The 18,727-nt window shown below is 40.5% G+C and overlaps 2 protein-coding genes and 13 non-coding genes across 15 annotated transcripts; 5 read left to right on the forward strand and 10 right to left on the reverse strand.

The window, feature by feature from the left end:
• Positions 1-487: 487 nt before the first annotated feature.
• Positions 488-606, forward strand: LOC130658089 (5S ribosomal RNA). The gene has a single exon (XR_008985306.1). It is a non-coding gene; the product is annotated as a 5S ribosomal RNA (ribosomal RNA).
• Positions 607-934: 328 nt separating this feature from the next.
• Positions 935-1,099, reverse strand: LOC130660046 (U1 spliceosomal RNA). Its single transcript, XR_008987248.1, has one exon. It is a non-coding gene; the product is annotated as a U1 spliceosomal RNA (small nuclear RNA).
• Positions 1,100-1,284: 185 nt separating this feature from the next.
• On the reverse strand, positions 1,285-1,476 carry LOC130661096 (U2 spliceosomal RNA). Its single transcript, XR_008988291.1, has one exon. It is a non-coding gene; the product is annotated as a U2 spliceosomal RNA (small nuclear RNA).
• Positions 1,477-2,450: 974 nt separating this feature from the next.
• Positions 2,451-3,073, forward strand: LOC130657915 (histone H1-delta-like). Its single transcript, XM_057460899.1, has one exon. It carries the CDS (start codon positions 2,451-2,453, stop codon positions 3,000-3,002), a length of 552 nt encoding a protein of 183 aa, XP_057316882.1. The 3' UTR covers positions 3,003-3,073.
• Positions 3,074-6,339: 3,266 nt separating this feature from the next.
• On the forward strand, positions 6,340-6,458 carry LOC130658090 (5S ribosomal RNA). The gene has a single exon (XR_008985307.1). It is a non-coding gene; the product is annotated as a 5S ribosomal RNA (ribosomal RNA).
• A 328-nt stretch (positions 6,459-6,786) lies between these two features.
• Positions 6,787-6,951, reverse strand: LOC130660047 (U1 spliceosomal RNA). Its single transcript, XR_008987249.1, has one exon. It is a non-coding gene; the product is annotated as a U1 spliceosomal RNA (small nuclear RNA).
• A 185-nt stretch (positions 6,952-7,136) lies between these two features.
• On the reverse strand, positions 7,137-7,328 carry LOC130661097 (U2 spliceosomal RNA). The gene has a single exon (XR_008988292.1). It is a non-coding gene; the product is annotated as a U2 spliceosomal RNA (small nuclear RNA).
• Positions 7,329-7,650: 322 nt separating this feature from the next.
• Trnar-acg (transfer RNA arginine (anticodon ACG)) lies at positions 7,651-7,723 on the reverse strand. Its single transcript has one exon. It is a non-coding gene; the product is annotated as a tRNA-Arg (tRNA).
• Positions 7,724-10,771: 3,048 nt separating this feature from the next.
• Positions 10,772-11,407, reverse strand: LOC130657224 (late histone H2B.L4-like). The gene has a single exon (XM_057460198.1). It carries the CDS (start codon positions 11,327-11,329, stop codon positions 10,925-10,927), a length of 405 nt encoding a protein of 134 aa, XP_057316181.1. The 5' UTR covers positions 11,330-11,407; the 3' UTR covers positions 10,772-10,924.
• Positions 11,408-12,191: 784 nt separating this feature from the next.
• Positions 12,192-12,310, forward strand: LOC130658091 (5S ribosomal RNA). The gene has a single exon (XR_008985308.1). It is a non-coding gene; the product is annotated as a 5S ribosomal RNA (ribosomal RNA).
• Positions 12,311-12,638: 328 nt separating this feature from the next.
• Positions 12,639-12,803, reverse strand: LOC130660048 (U1 spliceosomal RNA). Its single transcript, XR_008987251.1, has one exon. It is a non-coding gene; the product is annotated as a U1 spliceosomal RNA (small nuclear RNA).
• Positions 12,804-12,988: 185 nt separating this feature from the next.
• On the reverse strand, positions 12,989-13,180 carry LOC130661099 (U2 spliceosomal RNA). The gene has a single exon (XR_008988294.1). It is a non-coding gene; the product is annotated as a U2 spliceosomal RNA (small nuclear RNA).
• A 322-nt stretch (positions 13,181-13,502) lies between these two features.
• Positions 13,503-13,575, reverse strand: Trnar-acg (transfer RNA arginine (anticodon ACG)). Its single transcript has one exon. It is a non-coding gene; the product is annotated as a tRNA-Arg (tRNA).
• A 4,468-nt stretch (positions 13,576-18,043) lies between these two features.
• LOC130658093 (5S ribosomal RNA) lies at positions 18,044-18,162 on the forward strand. The gene has a single exon (XR_008985311.1). It is a non-coding gene; the product is annotated as a 5S ribosomal RNA (ribosomal RNA).
• Positions 18,163-18,490: 328 nt separating this feature from the next.
• LOC130660049 (U1 spliceosomal RNA) lies at positions 18,491-18,655 on the reverse strand. The gene has a single exon (XR_008987252.1). It is a non-coding gene; the product is annotated as a U1 spliceosomal RNA (small nuclear RNA).
• Between the last annotated feature and the right edge of the window lie 72 nt (positions 18,656-18,727).

An 18,727-nucleotide genomic window follows, 5' to 3' on the forward strand; every position in this document is an offset into this window, starting at 1 on the left:
ATAGATTCCTTCGTAGAGGGCACTATGCTAACCGAATTGGATCTGGAGCACCAGTTTACTTAGCAGCCGTCTTGGAATATTTATCTGCTGAGATATTGGAGTTGGCTGGTAACGCAGCAAGAGACAACAAAAAAGCTAGGATTATTCCAAGACATTTACAATTGGCTGTTCGTAATGATGAAGAATTAAACAAACTTTTGAGCGGTGTAACCATTGCAGCTGGTGGTGTTTTGCCAAACATTCAAGCTGTCTTACTCCCAAAGAAGAACGACAAAGGACAGAAGAAGTAAACCGCTACACTCAGAAAACAACGGCTATTTTTATAGCCACACATCTTTAAAAAAACATTGTTTTTTTCACAAAACTATAACCTTAAAGTCTAATAGATAATCCATGCATACGCCTTGTCCTAAGTAACTCAAAGAAATTAAATAAAAAAATTTGATCACAACGTCAAAATAAATTGCACGTATTTGCACCTACTAATGTCTACGGCCATACCACGATGAACACACCCGTTCTCGTCTGATCACGGAAGTTAAGCATCGTCGGGCCGGGATAGTACTTGGATGGGGGACCGCCTGGGAACTCCCGGTGTCGTAGGCTTTTCATTTTCATTTGCTGTGATATATTTCTTGTTATAACAATTAAGGAACGTGGCGGTTGTTGAAAGTGTTTCCTATGACATTTTCCTACGACATTTTCAGGTGATAGTACGAGAAAAAAGAGCTTTCAAATCCATACAAACTCGATCTATTGCCGATCATCCAATAACCCTGACGGAATGGCAAATAAAATAAAATTCCGCCGCCTTCCGAGGACTTATATCGCAATCACGTTTCGTAACAGCCAAGCGAGGTTTTACCTTAGCGTTTAAGTCACCACCGACATTTGGCCGCGCAACTTTTCTAAGCTCATTCATTTTGACTTAAGGAGGGGGCGAGCGCGGACGCAGGCCCCCACTACCAGAAATTGTACGGTCGAGTTACTGACGTTTGCAGTAATCGCAGAGGTCAGCCCAAGCGTAGTGCAATGCAAGAGCCTCACTCTGGAAGAAAACCCTCATTGATCAGTCTTTACTTCCCCGTCAGGTAAGTATGAGTTGGAACTGCACCGTAGCATGAGGGTACCCTTCAAAGTTTGTTAATGCTTGTGGCTTGAGTGTGTTATAAACTGCCGTGTCGCGGGGCATAGGCTGTATTCTCCCCCAGTGTACGCGTTTTGTTCCCGCCGTAGACTATGCAGAGTGCCGTCGGAAAGAGGACTGCTATTATTCTTTTATTGCTTATGTGGGCCGCCATCGGTAATAGTGCAACACCAAGGCAACCCGTGGTCACGGCGTGAATGAATCCACCTCCATGACCCAAGGCCAAAAATCAGATTAATATACTGACCATTCAGAGAATGGCCTACCAGATATTAAACTGATAAGAACAGATACTACACTTGATCTTAGCCATTAGGCCGAGAAGCGATAAAGAACAAGCGTTGCCATGATAGGCATCGTCCACACACCGTAACTGCTTGTGGAGCATGTCACGTTACTGTAAAGCTTACAACTGTCACCGCGTACGGATGGACGGCGACATAGTAAAAATCACGGCTGTTGATTTAGCCGTAGGATGGAGAGCGACTGTAGCGAGTGGATGGTAACTTACATGAATGCTAACAAAGGCGACGATACTAAGTGCGTGATATTACTTTCCAATATGTCTGCGTACATTCCGTTTATCAACGCATTACGCCAGAACGTGCGCGCGCGTTACACAGTAGACCATGCAGCCGAAATGCGACAGTGCTACCCTGCCAGGAGTCGAACCTGGAATCCCCTGATTCGTAGTCAGATGCCTTATCCATTGGGCCACAGGGCCATGCTTATGACTTCGCCCCATCGTCATTTTGGCTTGCGCATTCGTTTTACTTACGACAGAATTCTTCGTGTTTGTAGCCATGAAAGAAAGGGACTTCTGTGAGTGAATTTTTTTACTGTGGTCTAATAAAAAAGTCGAAACGCAGTGCCCAATATATGAATTGCTCCTAATAGCCGGAAACAGGCCGTGTCGATGATGTAGGCCGACATACGCAACGCAAACCAAAGAACGCTTTATGAAAATCCTAACACGAGCGCGGAAGAAGCCCAAATTAACAGACTAGATGTAATGCTGAAGACCTCAAACTCCAGCAGCTTCTCTTGCAGACTATTGCGTCGTACTACAAATAAAAATTAACATGCTTTCGCATAGTCGCGGCACCCAAAACGGACATTATACGATGTACAGAAACACACATTTCTGTTTTCGCGCCAAATCAATTCCCGGGAGTGGTACTTTTACGTCCGCATACTTCGCACCGTCTTAAATTATATCTCATTTACACGGTAATGTTTAGTATACTTCTACTGTGATAACAAGCATCGTTTATCGTTGGATTGTTGTAAGAAAACATTAAAAATGAGTGAAGCAGCTTCTCCAAAGAAAATCGCACCCAAGAAGAAACCTGCTGCAAAGAAGACAGCTGATCACCCTAAATATGTGGACATGATCAAGGCTGCTATCGCTACCCTAAAGGAACGCGGTGGTTCATCTCGCCAAGCTATTACAAAATATATTCATGCAAATTACAAAGTTGCTAAAAACTCAGATCATCATCTGAAAATGGCTCTTAAACGAGGAGTAACATCAGGCGATTTGATTCAAACTAAAGGCACTGGTGCTTCTGGATCATTCAAGCTAGGTCAGGTAAAAAAAGAAAAACCTAAGAAAAAGGCCGCAGCAAAAAAGCCAACGGCAAAGAAGCCTACTGCAAAGAAAAGTACACCAAAAAAGAAGCCAGCAAAGAAGAGCACGCCAAAGAAAGCAGCAAAGAAGCCTGCCACAAAGAAAGCCTCGGCTAAGAAACCAGCAGCTAAGAAACCCACAAAGAAGCCTGTTGCTAAAAAACCTGCAGCAAAGAAGGTCAAAAAGACTCCCAAAAAGGCAGCAAAGAAGACCGCAAAAAAATAATTTGTGTGTATCTGGCTATTACATTAACAAACGGCTATTTTTATAGCCACACATTTACAAAAAAACATTATCTTGGTACAAAGTTAAACTTGTTTAAGTCACTTAAACAGTTAAAAAAGAGTAAATTTAAGATTAGATTCCCTAAGTTTAAGTATTTTCGTTTTTAAATTTCTTATTTTCTTGCTTTTACTTTTCTTGCCCTTCATATTTTTAACATTGTCAAACTTTATGTAGCATAAAATTTTTATGTAGCATAAAATTTAAACAGAAAGCAGGACAAAGTTTGATATAAAAAGCTAGCCGTAATATTTTTTATGGATGTGTGGCTATAAAAATAGCCGTTTTTTGTTTGGTAAGATGCTTAGGCACGTTCCCCACGAATTCTTCTTGCCAACTGGATGTCTTTAGGCATGATTGTAACTCGTTTTGCGTGAATGGCACACAAGTTAGTATCCTCGAACAAGCCAACAAGGTACGCTTCAGAAGCCTCTTGCAGAGCCATAACGGCTGTGCTCTGGAATCGCAGATCTGTTTTGAAGTCCTGAGCAATTTCTCGCACAAGACGCTGGAAAGGCAACTTGCGGATCAAGAGCTCGGTTGACTTCTGGTATCTTCTGATTTCTCTGAGAGCAACTGTACCAGGTCTGTAACGATGTGGTTTTTTCACTCCTCCAGTAGCTGGTGCGCTTTTCCTCGCAGCTTTAGTGGCGAGTTGTTTTCGTGGAGCCTTTCCTCCAGTAGATTTACGTGCAGTTTGCTTTGTACGAGCCATATTTTAAGAAGTCGATGTAGTACGGATACACAAGACGGTCTAAAATGCACTATCGCGCCAAAGTTTTATTTCTCATATTGATTGACAGCTAAGGTTCAAAACAAACCATTTGATTGGTGCTAAGAAAGTAATTTCTGATTGGCTGCATAATGACATTACGCTCATTACTTTAACATTTTTATAAAATCTGTGTTTTTTGGCTACGGGAAAACGGCTGTATCTTCTGATACACAAAAGCTTTTGACTTTTTTTTTTTTTAGTAAGTAGCAGAAGGTTTGGCGAATTCCAACGATGCCAAATTTATTGCCTTACTGAAACATTAAGACCACGAATTTTTAAAAAAACTACAGTTTTACTTAAAAAAATGTACAAAATGTTCGGAACATTTTGTAATGACGCAACTCTATTGGTTAATTAGGGTGTTTCCACGAGCAGTAGGTAATTTTATGGCCTCTTTTTAAAGCTGTCTGAATTCTGTTAACTCAAACGTTGTTTTTGTACTCATTCTGTACGCAACTATATCAATATGTCTGGACGCGGAAAAGGAGGTAAAGGATTGGGAAAAGGAGGTGCTAAACGTCACCGAAAAATTCTTCGTGATAACATTCAGGGAATCACAAAACCTGCTATTCGGCGTCTTGCTCGACGAGGTGGTGTCAAACGTATCTCTGGCCTTATCTATGAGGAAACCAGAGGTGTACTGAAGGTTTTCTTAGAGAATGTTATTCGTGATGCTGTAACCTACACAGAGCACGCTAAACGCAAGACCGTTACCGCTATGGATGTTGTTTATGCCTTAAAACGTCAAGGAAGAACTCTTTACGGATTCGGAGGTTAAGCGTTGTCATTGCTCAACAAAAACGGCTATTTTTATAGCCACAAATCTTTTAAAACATTACTTTGTGCACGCTTCCAAATTACACAATGTGTAAAGTCTTGTCACAGTTACATTTATTGCTATACGATACTATGTCATATATGACACAAAAAAAATTTAGAAATACTTTGTAGGGTTAATTTGCCTGGGAGTGTTTCCGTGAAAAGCTGGGTTAAGTTAAATGTAAGCAATAACATGGATCAATGTACTTGTCTTTTCTGCAAGTACAGCTAATAATACGTATGAAAAGTGAAGCTAATCCACACACACATGGGGAAGTATTTTAAATGTAGGCTAGTGTTCTTAAGCACATTATTTAGAAGTTTTATAAACTTCGGTTAACTTGTAGTGACGCCAAGTAAATGTTTTTTTAAAGATGTGTGGTCTTAAAAAAGACCGTTTGTGTTTGGTAGACGTTGGTTTACTTGCTGCTTGTGTATTTTGTGACGGCTTTTGTTCCTTCACTGACTGCGTGTTTTGCAAGTTCTCCAGGCAAGAGAAGACGTACTGCGGTTTGAATTTCACGAGAAGAGATGGTCGACTTTTTGTTTTGAAGAGCCAAACGCGAAGCTTCGGAAGCAATGCGCTCAAAGATGTCGTTGACAAATGAGTTCATGATGCTCATAGCTTTGCTTGAAACTCCGACATCTGGGTGAACTTGTTTCAAAACATTGTAGATGTAAATAGCATAACTTTCCTTTCTCTTTCTCTTGCGTTTCTTTTCACCAGTTCCACCAATCTTTCCTCCTTTTTTGCCGGCTCTTTTTTCACCTTTCTTGGCTACTTTAGGTGCCTGTTTTCCTCCTTTAGCTGCTGCGTCAGACATGGTTAAAAATTTTTGCTACTTAACTTGTAAATAAGCATTAAACTGCAAGTCAAAACTTTTTGTTTATAAGTAAAAAAATCGGATCGAATTCGATCCGAAAACGCCGATACGCAATTTAATTGGTTAAAAAAAAAATCTTTTGTTTAATACTTAATTATGATTGGTTAAAAAAACATGATTTCGATCCTATTTTTATGATGAAAAAACGAGTAAAGTTTATTTCGTTAACACTTACGTTAAATATTCGTACGTTTTTGTATTAACTTACAAATCAAATCGCAGTTATGTCTGGACGTGGAAAAGGTGGAAAAGCTAAGGCTAAAGCCAAGACAAGATCCTCAAGAGCTGGACTTCAATTTCCAGTCGGTAGAGTGCATAGATTCCTTCGTAGAGGGCACTATGCTAACCGAATTGGATCTGGAGCACCAGTTTACTTAGCAGCCGTCTTGGAATATTTATCTGCTGAGATATTGGAGTTGGCTGGTAACGCAGCAAGAGACAACAAAAAAGCTAGGATTATTCCAAGACATTTACAATTGGCTGTTCGTAATGATGAAGAATTAAACAAACTTTTGAGCGGTGTAACCATTGCAGCTGGTGGTGTTTTGCCAAACATTCAAGCTGTCTTACTCCCAAAGAAGAACGACAAAGGACAGAAGAAGTAAACCGCTACACTCAGAAAACAACGGCTATTTTTATAGCCACACATCTTTAAAAAAACATTGTTTTTTTCACAAAACTATAACCTTAAAGTCTAATAGATAATCCATGCATACGCCTTGTCCTAAGTAACTCAAAGAAATTAAATAAAAAAATTTGATCACAACGTCAAAATAAATTGCACGTATTTGCACCTACTAATGTCTACGGCCATACCACGATGAACACACCCGTTCTCGTCTGATCACGGAAGTTAAGCATCGTCGGGCCGGGATAGTACTTGGATGGGGGACCGCCTGGGAACTCCCGGTGTCGTAGGCTTTTCATTTTCATTTGCTGTGATATATTTCTTGTTATAACAATTAAGGAACGTGGCGGTTGTTGAAAGTGTTTCCTATGACATTTTCCTACGACATTTTCAGGTGATAGTACGAGAAAAAAGAGCTTTCAAATGCATACAAACTCGATCTATTGCCGATCATCCAATAACCCTGACGGAATGGCAAATAAAATAAAATTCCGCCGCCTTCCGAGGACTTATATCGCAATCACGTTTCGTAACAGCCAAGCGAGGTTTTACCTTAGCGTTTAAGTCACCACCGACATTTGGCCGCGCAACTTTTCTAAGCTCATTCATTTTGACTTAAGGAGGGGGCGAGCGCGGACGCAGGCCCCCACTACCAGAAATTGTACGGTCGAGTTACTGACGTTTGCAGTAATCGCAGAGGTCAGCCCAAGCGTAGTGCAATGCAAGAGCCTCACTCTGGAAGAAAACCCTCATTGATCAGTCTTTACTTCCCCGTCAGGTAAGTATGAGTTGGAACTGCACCGTAGCATGAGGGTACCCTTCAAAGTTTGTTAATGCTTGTGGCTTGAGTGTGTTATAAACTGCCGTGTCGCGGGGCATAGGCTGTATTCTCCCCCAGTGTACGCGTTTTGTTCCCGCCGTAGACTATGCAGAGTGCCGTCGGAAAGAGGACTGCTATTATTCTTTTATTGCTTATGTGGGCCGCCATCGGTAATAGTGCAACACCAAGGCAACCCGTGGTCACGGCGTGAATGAATCCACCTCCATGACCCAAGGCCAAAAATCAGATTAATATACTGACCATTCAGAGAATGGCCTACCAGATATTAAACTGATAAGAACAGATACTACACTTGATCTTAGCCATTAGGCCGAGAAGCGATAAAGAACAAGCGTTGCCATGATAGGCATCGTCCACACACCGTAACTGCTTGTGGAGCATGTCACGTTACTGTAAAGCTTACAACTGTCACCGCGTACGGATGGACGGCGACATAGTAAAAATCACGGCTGTTGATTTAGCCGTAGGATGGAGAGCGACTGTAGCGAGTGGATGGTAACTTACATGAATGCTAACAAAGGCGACGATACTAAGTGCGTGATATTACTTTCCAATATGTCTGCGTACATTCCGTTTATCAACGCATTACGCCAGAACGTGCGCGCGCGTTACACAGTAGACCATGCAGCCGAAATGCGACAGTGCGACCCTGCCAGGAGTCGAACCTGGAATCCCCTGATTCGTAGTCAGATGCCTTATCCATTGGGCCACAGGGCCATGCTTATGACTTCGCCCCATCGTCATTTTGGCTTGCGCATTCGTTTTACTTACGACAGAATTCTTCGTGTTTGTAGCCATGAAAGAAAGGGACTTCTGTGAGTGAATTTTTTTACTGTGGTCTAATAAAAAAGTCGAAACGCAGTGCCCAATATATGAATTGCTCCTAATAGCCGGAAACAGGCCGTGTCGATGATGTAGGCCGACATACGCAACGCAAACCAAAGAACGCTTTATGAAAATCCTAACACGAGCGCGGAAGAAGCCCAAATTAACAGACTAGATGTAATGCTGAAGACCTCAAACTCCAGCAGCTTCTCTTGCAGACTATTGCGTCGTACTACAAATAAAAATTAACATGCTTTCGCATAGTCGCGGCACCCAAAACGGACATTATACGATGTACAGAAACACACATTTCTGTTTTCGCGCCAAATCAATTCCCGGGAGTGGTACTTTTACGTCCGCATACTTCGCACCGTCTTAAATTATATCTCATTTACACGGTAATGTTTAGTATACTTCTACTGTGATAACAAGCATCGTTTATCGTTGGATTGTTGTAAGAAAACATTAAAAATGAGTGAAGCAGCTTCTCCAAAGAAAATCGCACCCAAGAAGAAACCTGCTGCAAAGAAGACAGCTGATCACCCTAAATATGTGGACATGATCAAGGCTGCTATCGCTACCCTAAAGGAACGCGGTGGTTCATCTCGCCAAGCTATTACAAAATATATTCATGCAAATTACAAAGTTGCTGAAAACTCAGATCATCATCTGAAAATGGCTCTTAAACGAGGAGTAACATCAGGCGATTTGATTCAAACTAAAGGCACTGGTGCTTCTGGATCATTCAAGCTAGGTCAGGTAAAAAAAGAAAAACCTAAGAAAAAGGCCGCAGCAAAAAAGCCAACGGCAAAGAAGCCTACTGCAAAGAAAAGTACACCAAAAAAGAAGCCAGCAAAGAAGAGCACGCCAAAGAAAGCAGCAAAGAAGCCTGCCACAAAGAAAGCCTCGGCTAAGAAACCAGCAGCTAAGAAACCCACAAAGAAGCCTGTTGCTAAAAAACCTGCAGCAAAGAAGGTCAAAAAGACTCCCAAAAAGGCAGCAAAGAAGACCGCAAAAAAATAATTTGTGTGTATCTGGCTATTACATTAACAAACGGCTATTTTTATAGCCACACATTTACAAAAAAACATTATCTTGGTACAAAGTTAAACTTGTTTAAGTCACTTAAACAGTTAAAAAAGAGTAAATTTAAGATTAGATTCCCTAAGTTTAAGTATTTTCGTTTTTAAATTTCTTATTTTCTTGCTTTTACTTTTCTTGCCCTTCATATTTTTAACATTGTCAAACTTTATGTAGCATAAAATTTTTATGTAGCATAAAATTTAAACAGAAAGCAGGACAAAGTTTGATATAAAAAGCTAGCCGTAATATTTTTTATGGATGTGTGGCTATAAAAATAGCCGTTTTTTGTTTGGTAAGATGCTTAGGCACGTTCCCCACGAATTCTTCTTGCCAACTGGATGTCTTTAGGCATGATTGTAACTCGTTTTGCGTGAATGGCACACAAGTTAGTATCCTCGAACAAGCCAACAAGGTACGCTTCAGAAGCCTCTTGCAGAGCCATAACGGCTGTGCTCTGGAATCGCAGATCTGTTTTGAAGTCCTGAGCAATTTCTCGCACAAGACGCTGGAAAGGCAACTTGCGGATCAAGAGCTCGGTTGACTTCTGGTATCTTCTGATTTCTCTGAGAGCAACTGTACCAGGTCTGTAACGATGTGGTTTTTTCACTCCTCCAGTAGCTGGTGCGCTTTTCCTCGCAGCTTTAGTGGCGAGTTGTTTTCGTGGAGCCTTTCCTCCAGTAGATTTACGTGCAGTTTGCTTTGTACGAGCCATATTTTAAGAAGTCGATGTAGTACGGATACACAAGACGGTCTAAAATGCACTATCGCGCCAAAGTTTTATTTCTCATATTGATTGACAGCTAAGGTTCAAAACAAACCATTTGATTGGTGCTAAGAAAGTAATTTCTGATTGGCTGCATAATGACATTACGCTCATTACTTTAACATTTTTATAAAATCTGTGTTTTTTGGCTACGGGAAAACGGCTGTATCTTCTGATACACAAAAGCTTTTGACTTTTTTTTTTTTTAGTAAGTAGCAGAAGGTTTGGCGAATTCCAACGATGCCAAATTTATTGCCTTACTGAAACATTAAGACCACGAATTTTTAAAAAAACTACAGTTTTACTTAAAAAAATGTACAAAATGTTCGGAACATTTTGTAATGACGCAACTCTATTGGTTAATTAGGGTGTTTCCACGAGCAGTAGGTAATTTTATGGCCTCTTTTTAAAGCTGTCTGAATTCTGTTAACTCAAACGTTGTTTTTGTACTCGTTCTGTACGCAACTATATCAATATGTCTGGACGCGGAAAAGGAGGTAAAGGATTGGGAAAAGGAGGTGCTAAACGTCACCGAAAAATTCTTCGTGATAACATTCAGGGAATCACAAAACCTGCTATTCGGCGTCTTGCTCGACGAGGTGGTGTCAAACGTATCTCTGGCCTTATCTATGAGGAAACCAGAGGTGTACTGAAGGTTTTCTTAGAGAATGTTATTCGTGATGCTGTAACCTACACAGAGCACGCTAAACGCAAGACCGTTACCGCTATGGATGTTGTTTATGCCTTAAAACGTCAAGGAAGAACTCTTTACGGATTCGGAGGTTAAGCGTTGTCATTGCTCAACAAAAACGGCTATTTTTATAGCCACAAATCTTTTAAAACATTACTTTGTGCACGCTTCCAAATTACACAATGTGTAAAGTCTTGTCACAGTTACATTTATTGCTATACGATACTATGTCATATATGACACAAAAAAAATTTAGAAATACTTTGTAGGGTTAATTTGCCTGGGAGTGTTTCCGTGAAAAGCTGGGTTAAGTTAAATGTAAGCAATAACATGGATCAATGTACTTGTCTTTTCTGCAAGTACAGCTAATAATACGTATGAAAAGTGAAGCTAATCCACACACACATGGGGAAGTATTTTAAATGTAGGCTAGTGTTCTTAAGCACATTATTTAGAAGTTTTATTAACTTCGGTTAACTTGTAGTGACGCCAAGTAAATGTTTTTTTAAAGATGTGTGGTCTTAAAAAAGACCGTTTGTGTTTGGTAGACGTTGGTTTACTTGCTGCTTGTGTATTTTGTGACGGCTTTTGTTCCTTCACTGACTGCGTGTTTTGCAAGTTCTCCAGGCAAGAGAAGACGTACTGCGGTTTGAATTTCACGAGAAGAGATGGTCGACTTTTTGTTTTGAAGAGCCAAACGCGAAGCTTCGGAAGCAATGCGCTCAAAGATGTCGTTGACAAATGAGTTCATGATGGTCATAGCTTGGCTTGAAACTCCGACATCTGGGTGAACTTGTTTCAAAACATTGTAGATGTAAATAGCATAACTTTCCTTTCTCTTTCTCTTGCGTTTCTTTTCACCAGTTCCACCAATCTTTCCTCCTTTTTTGCCGGCTCTTTTTTCACCTTTCTTGGCTACTTTAGGTGCCTGTTTTCCTCCTTTAGCTGCTGCGTCAGACATGGTTAAAAATTTTTGCTACTTAACTTGTAAATAAGCATTAAACTGCAAGTCAAAACTTTTTGTTTATAAGTAAAAAAATCGGATCGAATTCGATCCGAAAACGCCGATACGCAATTTAATTGGTTAAAAAAAAAATCTTTTGTTTAATACTTAATTATGATTGGTTAAAAAAACATGATTTCGATCCTATTTTTATGATGAAAAAACGAGTAAAGTTTATTTCGTTAACACTTACGTTAAATATTCGTACGTTTTTGTATTAACTTACAAATCAAATCGCAGTTATGTCTGGACGTGGAAAAGGTGGAAAAGCTAAGGCTAAAGCCAAGACAAGATCCTCAAGAGCTGGACTTCAATTTCCAGTCGGTAGAGTGCATAGATTCCTTCGTAGAGGGCACTATGCTAACCGAATTGGATCTGGAGCACCAGTTTACTTAGCAGCCGTCTTGGAATATTTATCTGCTGAGATATTGGAGTTGGCTGGTAACGCAGCAAGAGACAACAAAAAAGCTAGGATTATTCCAAGACATTTACAATTGGCTGTTCGTAATGATGAAGAATTAAACAAACTTTTGAGCGGTGTAACCATTGCAGCTGGTGGTGTTTTGCCAAACATTCAAGCTGTCTTACTCCCAAAGAAGAACGACAAAGGACAGAAGAAGTAAACCGCTACACTCAGAAAACAACGGCTATTTTTATAGCCACACATCTTTAAAAAAACATTGTTTTTTTCACAAAACTATAACCTTAAAGTCTAATAGATAATCCATGCATACGCCTTGTCCTAAGTAACTCAAAGAAATTAAATAAAAAAATTTGATCACAACGTCAAAATAAATTGCACGTATTTGCACCTACTAATGTCTACGGCCATACCACGATGAACACACCCGTTCTCGTCTGATCACGGAAGTTAAGCATCGTCGGGCCGGGATAGTACTTGGATGGGGGACCGCCTGGGAACTCCCGGTGTCGTAGGCTTTTCATTTTCATTTGCTGTGATATATTTCTTGTTATAACAATTAAGGAACGTGGCGGTTGTTGAAAGTGTTTCCTATGACATTTTCCTACGACATTTTCAGGTGATAGTACGAGAAAAAAGAGCTTTCAAATGCATACAAACTCGATCTATTGCCGATCATCCAATAACCCTGACGGAATGGCAAATAAAATAAAATTCCGCCGCCTTCCGAGGACTTATATCGCAATCACGTTTCGTAACAGCCAAGCGAGGTTTTACCTTAGCGTTTAAGTCACCACCGACATTTGGCCGCGCAACTTTTCTAAGCTCATTCATTTTGACTTAAGGAGGGGGCGAGCGCGGACGCAGGCCCCCACTACCAGAAATTGTACGGTCGAGTTACTGACGTTTGCAGTAATCGCAGAGGTCAGCCCAAGCGTAGTGCAATGCAAGAGCCTCACTCTGGAAGAAAACCCTCATTGATCAGTCTTTACTTCCCCGTCAGGTAAGTATGAGTTGGAACTGCACCGTAGCATGAGGGTACCCTTCAAAGTTTATTAATGCTTGTGGCTTGAGTGTGTTATAAACTGCCGTGTCGCGGGGCATAGGCTGTATTCTCCCCCAGTGTACGCGTTTTGTTCCCGCCGTAGACTATGCAGAGTGCCGTCGGAAAGAGGACTGCTATTATTCTTTTATTGCTTATGTGGGCCGCCATCGGTAATAGTGCAACACCAAGGCAACCCGTGGTCACGGCGTGAATGAATCCACCTCCATGACCCAAGGCCAAAAATCAGATTAATATACTGACCATTCAGAGAATGGCCTACCAGATATTAAACTGATAAGAACAGATACTACACTTGATCTTAGCCATTAGGCCGAGAAGCGATAAAGAACAAGCGTTGCCATGATAGGCATCGTCCACACACCGTAACTGCTTGTGGAGCATGTCACGTTACTGTAAAGCTTACAACTGTCACCGCGTACGGATGGACGGCGACATAGTAAAAATCACGGCTGTTGATTTAGCCGTAGGATGGAGAGCGACTGTAGCGAGTGGATGGTAACTTACATGAATGCTAACAAAGGCGACGATACTAAGTGCGTGATATTACTTTCCAATATGTCTGCGTACATTCCGTTTATCAACGCATTACGCCAGAACGTGCGCGCGCGTTACACAGTAGACCATGCAGCCGAAATGCGACAGTGCGACCCTGCCAGGAGTCGAACCTGGAATCCCCTGATTCGTAGTCAGATGCCTTATCCATTGGGCCACAGGGCCATGCTTATGACTTCGCCCCATCGTCATTTTGGCTTGCGCATTCGTTTTACTTACGACAGAATTCTTCGTGTTTGTAGCCATGAAAGAAAGGGACTTCTGTGAGTGAATTTTTTTACTGTGGTCTAATAAAAAAGTCGAAACGCAGTGCCCAATATATGAATTGCTCCTAATAGCCGGAAACAGGCCGTGTCGATGATGTAGGCCGACATACGCAACGCAAACCAAAGAACGCTTTATGAAAATCCTAACACGAGCGCGGAAGAAGCCCAAATTAACAGACTAGATGTAATGCTGAAGACCTCAAACTCCAGCAGCTTCTCTTGCAGACTATTGCGTCGTACTACAAATAAAAATTAACATGCTTTCGCATAGTCGCGGCACCCAAAACGGACATTATACGATGTACAGAAACACACATTTCTGTTTTCGCGCCAAATCAATTCCCGGGAGTGGTACTTTTACGTCCGCATACTTCGCACCGTCTTAAATTATATCTCATTTACACGGTAATGTTTAGTATACTTCTACTGTGATAACAAGCATCGTTTATCGTTGGATTGTTGTAAGAAAACATTAAAAATGAGTGAAGCAGCTTCTCCAAAGAAAATCGCACCCAAGAAGAAACCTGCTGCAAAGAAGACAGCTGATCACCCTAAATATGTGGACATGATCAAGGCTGCTATCGCTACCCTAAAGGAACGCGGTGGTTCATCTCGCCAAGCTATTACAAAATATATTCATGCAAATTACAAAGTTGCTGAAAACTCAGATCATCATCTGAAAATGGCTCTTAAACGAGGAGTAACATCAGGCGATTTGATTCAAACTAAAGGCACTGGTGCTTCTGGATCATTCAAGCTAGGTCAGGTAAAAAAAGAAAAACCTAAGAAAAAGGCCGCAGCAAAAAAGCCAACGGCAAAGAAGCCTACTGCAAAGAAAAGTACACCAAAAAAGAAGCCAGCAAAGAAGAGCACGCCAAAGAAAGCAGCAAAGAAGCCTGCCACAAAGAAAGCCTCGGCTAAGAAACCAGCAGCTAAGAAACCCACAAAGAAGCCTGTTGCTAAAAAACCTGCAGCAAAGAAGGTCAAAAAGACTCCCAAAAAGGCAGCAAAGAAGACCGCAAAAAAATAATTTGTGTGTATCTGGCTATTACATTAACAAACGGCTATTTTTATAGCCACACATTTACAAAAAAACATTATCTTGGTACAAAGTTAAACTTGTTTAAGTCACTTAAACAGTTAAAAAAGAGTAAATTTAAGATTAGATTCCCTAAGTTTAAGTATTTTCGTTTTTAAATTTCTTATTTTCTTGCTTTTACTTTTCTTGCCCTTCATATTTTTAACATTGTCAAACTTTATGTAGCATAAAATTTTTATGTAGCATAAAATTTAAACAGAAAGCAGGACAAAGTTTGATATAAAAAGCTAGCCGTAATATTTTTTATGGATGTGTGGCTATAAAAATAGCCGTTTTTTGTTTGGTAAGATGCTTAGGCACGTTCCCCACGAATTCTTCTTGCCAACTGGATGTCTTTAGGCATGATTGTAACTCGTTTTGCGTGAATGGCACACAAGTTAGTATCCTCGAACAAGCCAACAAGGTACGCTTCAGAAGCCTCTTGCAGAGCCATAACGGCTGTGCTCTGGAATCGCAGATCTGTTTTGAAGTCCTGAGCAATTTCTCGCACAAGACGCTGGAAAGGCAACTTGCGGATCAAGAGCTCGGTTGACTTCTGGTATCTTCTGATTTCTCTGAGAGCAACTGTACCAGGTCTGTAACGATGTGGTTTTTTCACTCCTCCAGTAGCTGGTGCGCTTTTCCTCGCAGCTTTAGTGGCGAGTTGTTTTCGTGGAGCCTTTCCTCCAGTAGATTTACGTGCAGTTTGCTTTGTACGAGCCATATTTTAAGAAGTCGATGTAGTACGGATACACAAGACGGTCTAAAATGCACTATCGCGCCAAAGTTTTATTTCTCATATTGATTGACAGCTAAGGTTCAAAACAAACCATTTGATTGGTGCTAAGAAAGTAATTTCTGATTGGCTGCATAATGACATTACGCTCATTACTTTAACATTTTTATAAAATCTGTGTTTTTTGGCTACGGGAAAACGGCTGTATCTTCTGATACACAAAAGCTTTTGACTTTTTTTTTTTTTAGTAAGTAGCAGAAGGTTTGGCGAATTCCAACGATGCCAAATTTATTGCCTTACTGAAACATTAAGACCACGAATTTTTAAAAAAACTACAGTTTTACTTAAAAAAATGTACAAAATGTTGGGAACATTTTGTAATGACGCAACTCTATTGGTTAATTAGGGTGTTTCCACGAGCAGTAGGTAATTTTATGGCCTCTTTTTAAAGCTGTCTGAATTCTGTTAACTCAAACGTTGTTTTTGTACTCGTTCTGTACGCAACTATATCAATATGTCTGGACGCGGAAAAGGAGGTAAAGGATTGGGAAAAGGAGGTGCTAAACGTCACCGAAAAATTCTTCGTGATAACATTCAGGGAATCACAAAACCTGCTATTCGGCGTCTTGCTCGACGAGGTGGTGTCAAACGTATCTCTGGCCTTATCTATGAGCAAACCAGAGGTGTACTGAAGGTTTTCTTAGAGAATGTTATTCGTGATGCTGTAACCTACACAGAGCACGCTAAACGCAAGACCGTTACCGCTATGGATGTTGTTTATGCCTTAAAACGTCAAGGAAGAACTCTTTACGGATTCGGAGGTTAAGCGTTGTCATTGCTCAACAAAAACGGCTATTTTTATAGCCACAAATCTTTTAAAACATTACTTTGTGCACGCTTCCAAATTACACAATGTGTAAAGTCTTGTCACAGTTACATTTATTGCTATACGATACTATGTCATATATGACACAAAAAAAATTTAGAAATACTTTGTAGGGTTAATTTGCCTGGGAGTGTTTCCGTGAAAAGCTGGGTTAAGTTAAATGTAAGCAATAACATGGATCAATGTACTTGTCTTTTCTGCAAGTACAGCTAATAATACGTATGAAAAGTGAAGCTAATCCACACACACATGGGGAAGTATTTTAAATGTAGGCTAGTGTTCTTAAGCACATTATTTAGAAGTTTTATTAACTTCGGTTAACTTGTAGTGACGCCAAGTAAATGTTTTTTTAAAGATGTGTGGTCTTAAAAAAGACCGTTTGTGTTTGGTAGACGTTGGTTTACTTGCTGCTTGTGTATTTTGTGACGGCTTTTGTTCCTTCACTGACTGCGTGTTTTGCAAGTTCTCCAGGCAAGAGAAGACGTACTGCGGTTTGAATTTCACGAGAAGAGATGGTCGACTTTTTGTTTTGAAGAGCCAAACGCGAAGCTTCGGAAGCAATGCGCTCAAAGATGTCGTTGACAAATGAGTTCATGATGCTCATAGCTTTGCTTGAAACTCCGACATCTGGGTGAACTTGTTTCAAAACATTGTAGATGTAAATAGCATAACTTTCCTTTCTCTTTCTCTTGCGTTTCTTTTCACCAGTTCCACCAATCTTTCCTCCTTTTTTGCCGGCTCTTTTTTCACCTTTTTTGGCTACTTTAGGTGCCTGTTTTCCTCCTTTAGCTGCTGCGTCAGACATGGTTAAAAATTTTTGCTACTTAACTTGTAAATAAGCATTAAACTGCAAGTCAAAACTTTTTGTTTATAAGTAAAAAAATCGGATCGAATTCGATCCGAAAACGCCGATACGCAATTTAATTGGTTAAAAAAAAAATCTTTTGTTTAATACTTAATTATGATTGGTTAAAAAAACATGATTTCGATCCTATTTTTATGATGAAAAAACGAGTAAAGTTTATTTCGTTAACACTTACGTTAAATATTCGTACGTTTTTGTATTAACTTACAAATCAAATCGCAGTTATGTCTGGACGTGGAAAAGGTGGAAAAGCTAAGGCTAAAGCCAAGACAAGATCCTCAAGAGCTGGACTTCAATTTCCAGTCGGTAGAGTGCATAGATTCCTTCGTAGAGGGCACTATGCTAACCGAATTGGATCTGGAGCACCAGTTTACTTAGCAGCCGTCTTGGAATATTTATCTGCTGAGATATTGGAGTTGGCTGGTAACGCAGCAAGAGACAACAAAAAAGCTAGGATTATTCCAAGACATTTACAATTGGCTGTTCGTAATGATGAAGAATTAAACAAACTTTTGAGCGGTGTAACCATTGCAGCTGGTGGTGTTTTGCCAAACATTCAAGCTGTCTTACTCCCAAAGAAGAACGACAAAGGACAGAAGAAGTAAACCGCTACACTCAGAAAACAACGGCTATTTTTATAGCCACACATCTTTAAAAAAACATTGTTTTTTTCACAAAACTATAACCTTAAAGTCTAATAGATAATCCATGCATACGCCTTGTCCTAAGTAACTCAAAGAAATTAAATAAAAAAATTTGATCACAACGTCAAAATAAATTGCACGTATTTGCACCTACTAATGTCTACGGCCATACCACGATGAACACACCCGTTCTCGTCTGATCACGGAAGTTAAGCATCGTCGGGCCGGGATAGTACTTGGATGGGGGACCGCCTGGGAACTCCCGGTGTCGTAGGCTTTTCATTTTCATTTGCTGTGATATATTTCTTGTTATAACAATTAAGGAACGTGGCGGTTGTTGAAAGTGTTTCCTATGACATTTTCCTACGACATTTTCAGGTGATAGTACGAGAAAAAAGAGCTTTCAAATGCATACAAACTCGATCTATTGCCGATCATCCAATAACCCTGACGGAATGGCAAATAAAATAAAATTCCGCCGCCTTCCGAGGACTTATATCGCAATCACGTTTCGTAACAGCCAAGCGAGGTTTTACCTTAGCGTTTAAGTCACCACCGACATTTGGCCGCGCAACTTTTCTAAGCTCATTCATTTTGACTTAAGGAGGGGGCGAGCGCGGACGCAGGCCCCCACTACCAGAAATTGTACGGTCGAGTTACTGACGTTTGCAGTAATCGCAGAGGTCAGCCCAAGCGTAGTGCAATGCAAGAGCCTCACTCTGGAAGAAAACCCTCATTGATCAGTCTTTACTTCCCCGTCAGGTAAGTATGAGTTGGAACTGCACCGTAGCATGAGGGTACCCTTCAAAGTTTATTAATGCTTGTGGCTTGAGTGTGTTATA

This window comes from Hydractinia symbiolongicarpus, chromosome 9 (assembly GCF_029227915.1).
Source record: "Hydractinia symbiolongicarpus strain clone_291-10 chromosome 9, HSymV2.1, whole genome shotgun sequence".
NCBI lineage: Eukaryota > Metazoa > Cnidaria > Hydrozoa > Anthoathecata > Hydractiniidae > Hydractinia > Hydractinia symbiolongicarpus.

Excerpts from the sequence above, each read along its gene's own strand:
- LOC130657915 (XM_057460899.1), top strand. The coding sequence starts at position 2,451 with ATGAGTGAAGCAGCTTCTCCAAAGAAAATCGCACCCAAGAAGAAACCT.
- LOC130657224 (XM_057460198.1), bottom strand. The coding sequence starts at position 11,329 with ATGTCTGACGCAGCAGCTAAAGGAGGAAAACAGGCACCTAAAGTAGCC.